The following is a 6,504-nucleotide window of genomic DNA, read 5'->3' on the forward strand; positions in this document are numbered from 1 at the left end:
TTCATAAATCGCATTTATAAAAATAATTTGTAGTGACATCCAATGTATACTTCTTGAACTAAATTTTATTTTGTTGATGGCGCCATCTATTTTGAAAATCCAATTATTTACAAATATATACAGTTTCCTGTGTAGTGCAATTTTCACAACTAGGATAAAGGTTTGAAAACATTTTGCAGTTGCAAACATACATTTTGGGGACCTGTTTGGTGTAATATCCTCTCACACAACACAAAGTAACACAATTCGGTATGTCAGAACAACGCCTCCCAGAGGTGAGCGGACACAAATCGGGGCCGATGTCGACGTAAAGCAGTTTCCTGTACTTTTTCTGCAGCGCGGTTGAGTTGGGCGGCACGGTGGCGCTGTGATACTCGTCTCGCAGAACCTGAGATATTTCCGAGAAAGGACGCAACCTTTTCCAACATATTTTCATCGAGCACGATCCTAAAATTGTCCTTTACAAGATGTGACAAGATTATTATATATCTTTACCTGAAATCCCGTGACACTTGCAGTGTTTCTCCTCTTTGCCTACAACTACGTCGATTCCGATTCTGCTATTATGCTTCTCCAAGTTCACACCTTCGTCTCTTTTCTTCTTCAATTGTAGAAAGCTCCTGGTAAATTTCCTAGCGAACTTGATGTTGTCCCCACATCCGCCCCACTGCCATTCCGTCTCGTTGGGGGATTTACCGTGCGCGGCGCATTTGCATAAACGCAATTGTCCTGTCGCACAAGCTCTCGCTATCGCATAAACCAAAGCGGAAGCGGATATCGAAGTCATGAGGGCTGTTTCACGGTAGTTCTTTTGAAAGTACAGACTGGTGTTCGAACAATCCCACTGCTTATACCTGAAATGTTTTATTAATTTCAGTCTCCGAGGGGGAAATACCTTGTAAAACTTTGTCGTGATATTAAATTCACCCCTGTTTAATCGTTATTAAAAATACTCACCGAAAGTTTTCTCGGCACGACTGCACAGCTAAGTCTCGTGCCTGCATCAGGACCGCATCTAGTCCCTTTTTCTTGTTACACATTTGAAACTGGTGTTTTGCACCCTTCAACCATTTGCAGTTAGGATTTCTGCTTCCTGAGACGTTCGTTGTAAAAACAGCCGAAGCCCAAGTCTTCCGCTTTTTCATCCCACTCCTACAAATGTTTTGTGTACATTTAAACAAATGGAACAAGGATATTTATGAATGAATTTCAAAAGACGAGACGAACGTGTAAGATGACGTGAAAGCTTTGTTTGCAGTTGTTGAGTAATTGGTAAATCAATTGCAAACATGTCGAAAATTGGTTTAACAATGTTTGTTTTGCGGTTTCATACAAAAAGTAGTTGTATTATTAAATAAATTTACAAAATACGCCGAAGATGACAGGAAAACTTTGCTTTTCGTAGTTGACTAAGTTAAGGTTATTGAATTTATGGCAATCGTTTCTAAAAATAACTTTATACAGTTATGCAATATTTGTTTTGTGGTTTGTGAATTGAATGAATTTATTGCGTTATTAAAGAATTACATTAAAAGCAGATGAACAAATTATTAATTTCTACGAAAGCAATTATTTTTAAACCACGAACGAACGAACAAGCAACAAACCTGCATCAAATTAGACGGAAAAGCTAGGCGATCAATTGAAAATTTGCGGAAAGAAACTCACTTACCCGTTTTTTCCGAGTCTCCCCTTGAGTTCATGGACGGAGGCGATGACGACGAACCCGATTAGCAGGAGAGGTAATTTCATCTCCGCCACGTGAAACGGTTACATTGTTAATGCTTTTAATATTTGTGGGGAACGACCAAAAAGGAAGTCGTATGTGTACATTGGCATTTATCATTTATCCGGTGCAAACACAAAATTCAACTTCGATCCGGCCCTGTGACACATAGGTTTCCTGCTTTTGTTCATATCTCTGATTATTGTGTATTTGCTGATTGATTTTTTCATGTATTCATTAGAAGAAGCAAAGATAATGGTAATATAGTTACAGAGATGGCGACAGTGTTATTGTACAACAGGTAGGCAACACAGCTTTAATGTCTAATAATAGAAACTGCAAGAACCCTTTAAATAATGTAATTGGATACGTTTGGGAAATAAGCGATTCTTTAGTGGCATGTATAAATAAGTAGTACCTTTAGGGGTAGGAAAATCGACTGTAACAAGTCGAATCAGGTTTGGCAGTTCAGCCAGTCGAACAGAATAAACATGAATAGAGCGTAAAAACGCTTAACCAGATAAGATCTGGTAACTGGTAACTGTATTTGTGCCAGTGAAACTTACACCTAATCATCGCATCACACCGTCGAATGGATGCGGTGAATGACGGACACGGTATGCCCGTTGAAAGAGATACGGCGACCAAAAATAACAAACAAAAGAGGCGCATCCTCGATAGGTCTTTTTTCAAGTTGAAAAGCTCAGGCACAAAAGGCCAACTAGTGGCCTAATGATGCGTTTAAGAGCCTTAAAACGAGAACCTATCTGTAACTGAAATGAAAATAACGTTTTTTTTTATGTATCCATCCTTCACGTTACAGACACGCTCACAAGTCCGGACGTGAATTCACTTACGATTAATCGTCATACTGCACCTAATTGATTTGCGGTTTGAAGTGTTTCAGAAACGTGCGTGTGTAAGAGTTGATTTTGAGTCAGCGGTTTCTCAAAAATCGACGTCTAGGTTCGGTTCGAACAATTTCGAAATTTATTTGCACAGGACCGGCCTTTTCTGATTCACTGTTTGTTTTGCACAGGTACGAATAACTGTGACTTCCACCGATTTTCGCTGTCTATTTGCCGATTGTAAAAGGCATTTTTTTTCTCTCGGTTTATTGACTGTCGTAAAGTTGGTCGAACGCGGCTCGATTATTCGAAACCCCAAAAAACCAATAAACGCATAAAATCGTCGAGACGTTCGGTCATACCTGTACAAATGGTTTTTGTTCGGTTTATAATGGATTATTATCGGATGCGAATTGTTCGGGCTCTTCAACACCACAAAATAGACACGTTCTGAACTTCAGTAATTTTATTACGAGATCGACAGGTGAATAAATAATAAAATTTTAATGACTTTTGGTGTGGTGTGTGTGTGTGCATCGTATCGTTGGTATCGTGTCATCTTAATCCTGAAATGGGAACCGTCAATTGGATGGGCAACATGTTGGGCACCAGACCTGGATTAAGATCATTTGTCGCGATAACTTCCGCGGCACAAACGAAAAGGAACGTCGGACGTATTGTCACATTGACCTACTGAAACTGATCGGACCGATTCGTTCGCATGGAAAATGTCCAAACTTATAAATAAAAATTCAACGATACCGATCTATTTTTATACCTCTTTTTTTCGTTTTATCCGACTCTGAATTCTTTGTTGTCTTAACACACATTTAAGTCTTCATTTCAAAGATGGACACATTATTTCTGTGCAAGGGGTAGGCAACATAGTTTACAAGTTTAATATATAATATAAATGAATTAGAAAATTCTAGATAATTGTCATACATGTACCGTTATTGCTGGAATTTAATCCGAATCGTTGTTTGCAAAATGTCCTTAGGTAAATTCCCCGAAACGCTTAGCAGTGATTAGGATTTGGGTTGGATTGTGGATAAGCGATGGTTAAATATTTCAGCACTAAGAGGATCACGCAACAAGTCATTGTAATACTGTTAGGGCCAACTACTGTGCACTGTTCGCAATTAGTCAATTAAGTGGCCGCATCGGATAATAGCTACAAAAGAGTTCGTACCGTTAGCAACCCCCAAATCCTCATTGAAAAGGCCGAGGACACACTTCAAATGAGAAAATACCGATGAAAACAACGTTTTCTTGTAATCGTTTAAGAAGCAAATTATATTATTCGTTGGGTACAGGTTCCCACAATAAAATCATCGTGAATACCTGCTCTCGGACACCGACGTCTTAATTTACTTCGTGCATTTTTTTCCATCATGATTTTACAGCCGGAAGAAGACGCATTCGATGATGTTAATGCCGTCGTAAAACGGAAAGTTGCCAAAATAAACAAAAACCGCTTTTATTGCTATCAATTTGATTGTCCTTCGCCATCGTAATCGGTTAAATGTAAATCCGGCCAAAGCTACCTTTAGACTTGACAAGTTAAAAGTCCCCAGTTACTAAAATAATATCGTTTAATGAATGTAGCACCTTGTTGTGAAAAGATGCGGCGATAAAGCAATAATTTATGTATTTTCGGGTGCAAATGGCAATGGTGGCAGAGTACCAGGAAGCAATAGATATAAAGATTACCCTTTAGGTAGCCGGCACCCCGTAGTTTAGGGGTGGTCCACTTATTACTTATCTGCTCATTGTCCGGCATTATCTCGTCTCTTAATTAGCGGTAATTGAGCATCACCTAGTCAATAGGTCCGTTTTCGGATTAGATAACAGCATTTTTATGAGCCAGTTGAAAGAAACTGGTGCATTTAATTGGAGGAATTCCTAAATTGAGACAGTACAAAAGTTATGGAATGCTTTTATCGGTTTTTATTTATGCCCCGTAGTGACTGTCATATTCGTTAATATTTCCCAGGGTCCGTGGATATAATGCACAAACACCCCCCGGAATTTAAAAAGGCATTTACCGAAAATTCGGTGACTAAAAGTGTCGGAATCTCTCGGTAATTATTATGTTGTGCGAACAAAAGGCGCACAATGACAGGTTATAACCTGTGATTAGTGATAGTGGAAGTGAAAAATATCACACTGCGATCATTAAAAAGGCCCATCGCTTTCGGGAACGCCCACTTTTCTTAGCTCGCTTTTGGGTGGCCGATTTTTTTTATTTCGCTCTTCATATCGAAAACAATTCCATGACTAATAACTATGAAATGTGCGCAGGTTCTAGGATGATTTGCCGGTGTGAAAATCGAAAATTGTGACTCTCACAATTACCGAAAATCTCCTCACATCACTGACAAGCTCTCGAAAAGTTACACGGCTGATTTGCCGTCAACAGTATGAAGATTTAAGAGGAAAAAGGGCCGTCGAGCAAAAGATACAAACAACACAATTGGATCTTTGGAGCGGCAGCGATGTGGAAGTACCGGATTTCGACTGATTCCACTAATTTTTCTGTAAAATTCCTTCGCACCGATTGTGGACGGTTGTGCAATGGAGGTGGTGGTGTTGATACGTAACATCTGTATCGAAGGCGAGGGAGGGCGCCGCCCCCCTTTATCTCAGACCACACGCATATTTACGCCAACACATTAATAAAACCGGTGCCGTCATTACTACTTATACACTTTTTCATACTCCAGTCCTGCGGCTACAATCCGCCAACGGATTCGTGGCAAGTGGTACCCCGGTGTTGGTACCGCAACGTTTGGGTTGGACGAACGGATTCCTGACGTTGATTAATATTTGGGCCGGACCATCTCGCTTCTGCCTCCGACGATCCGATACAATAGCGTCAAAACAATGGACCGTTTCGTTATTTATTCGCCCTTCCACCTAATCGATCGATGGTTTCGTAATTGGTTTTCGATTGTCGGATGCGTGGCACAGGTGTTTCTGAAAGGGGTGCAGTGCCGGTGCCTGAACAAACGCAGACGGGATCGGGACCCGGACCCCATTGTCAATATCCTCGACAAATATGTGCACTACGGATTGTTCTCTTGTTTCACCGCTCTCTGTTTGTCCGATGTCACTTTAAAACTGTAAAGTAAGCAAACAGCCAACGAAAGTTCGACTTTTCTGCCTCGTTTGTTTTACACTTTTCGACTTTGCGTGTTTGTTTTTAATAACGACGTTTAATGGCCGGCTGACAAATGATCTGGCGACGGGCCACGGAACGAGAAACTATCCCACGGGACACGAGCTGAAACGAATGTCGGTGGATTGTTGCTGCGCGTTCGGAAGCAGGAATTCGCTTGTAAATCAGCGTCGTCGATTAATTAAACGGGCCGCGACCGGCGGACGAGTCGGAGAATCTGTGGGAACGAATTTGTGGGCGATCTCTCGGTACCACCGTACCACCGTACCACCGGACCATCATTCACCTTTCGACTTTTTTTTTATTATTATTTTTTCATTCCCAGCAGGACCCAATGAAATTCTCCATCTGTGTTTTCACGATTCCGCACCAGTTATAAATGATCGTTTGGTACGAACGACTTGTGCGGCATCGAAATTCGATGGCGTACGTTGGCGGAAAAGTGTTTGGAACGCCGCCGTGCACGTACATGTTTTATTTGGTTTGATTCGGCGTGAAAAATCGACCGTCACATGCGAGAATCGGTGTCAGCTAAAAGGTATTAGATCCTCATTAAGTCGTTTAAGTTATTGTGTTGTTCCGCGCCACACACCGCTAATATTAAATTATCCGAGTGATTTAATGCACGCCGACACAATGGAAGCAACCACCATAAATATTTATGAATTCCGAAAGCAGAACGACTGCTACGTGTAATCCCCTAATTAATTATGCCCACTCGTATAAAGATGTCAACTGCAACCTCTTTC

General features: G+C 40.9%; 1 protein-coding gene across 1 annotated transcript; it reads right to left on the minus strand.

Moving 5' to 3' along the window:
- Nucleotides 1–8: 8 nt before the first annotated feature.
- LOC109604803 (protein Wnt-4) lies at nt 9–1,808 on the minus strand. Its single transcript, XM_020021337.2, has 4 exons — nt 1,673–1,808; nt 958–1,152; nt 496–854; nt 9–447 (listed from the first exon to the last, which is right to left on the minus strand). Exons 1-4 carry the CDS (start codon nt 1,750–1,752, stop codon nt 104–106), a joined length of 978 nt encoding a protein of 325 aa, XP_019876896.2. The 5' UTR covers nt 1,753–1,808; the 3' UTR covers nt 9–103.
- Nucleotides 1,809–6,504: the final 4,696 nt, after the last annotated feature.

This window comes from Aethina tumida, chromosome 4, assembly GCF_024364675.1.
Source record: "Aethina tumida isolate Nest 87 chromosome 4, icAetTumi1.1, whole genome shotgun sequence".
NCBI classification, from domain to species: domain Eukaryota; kingdom Metazoa; phylum Arthropoda; class Insecta; order Coleoptera; family Nitidulidae; genus Aethina; species Aethina tumida.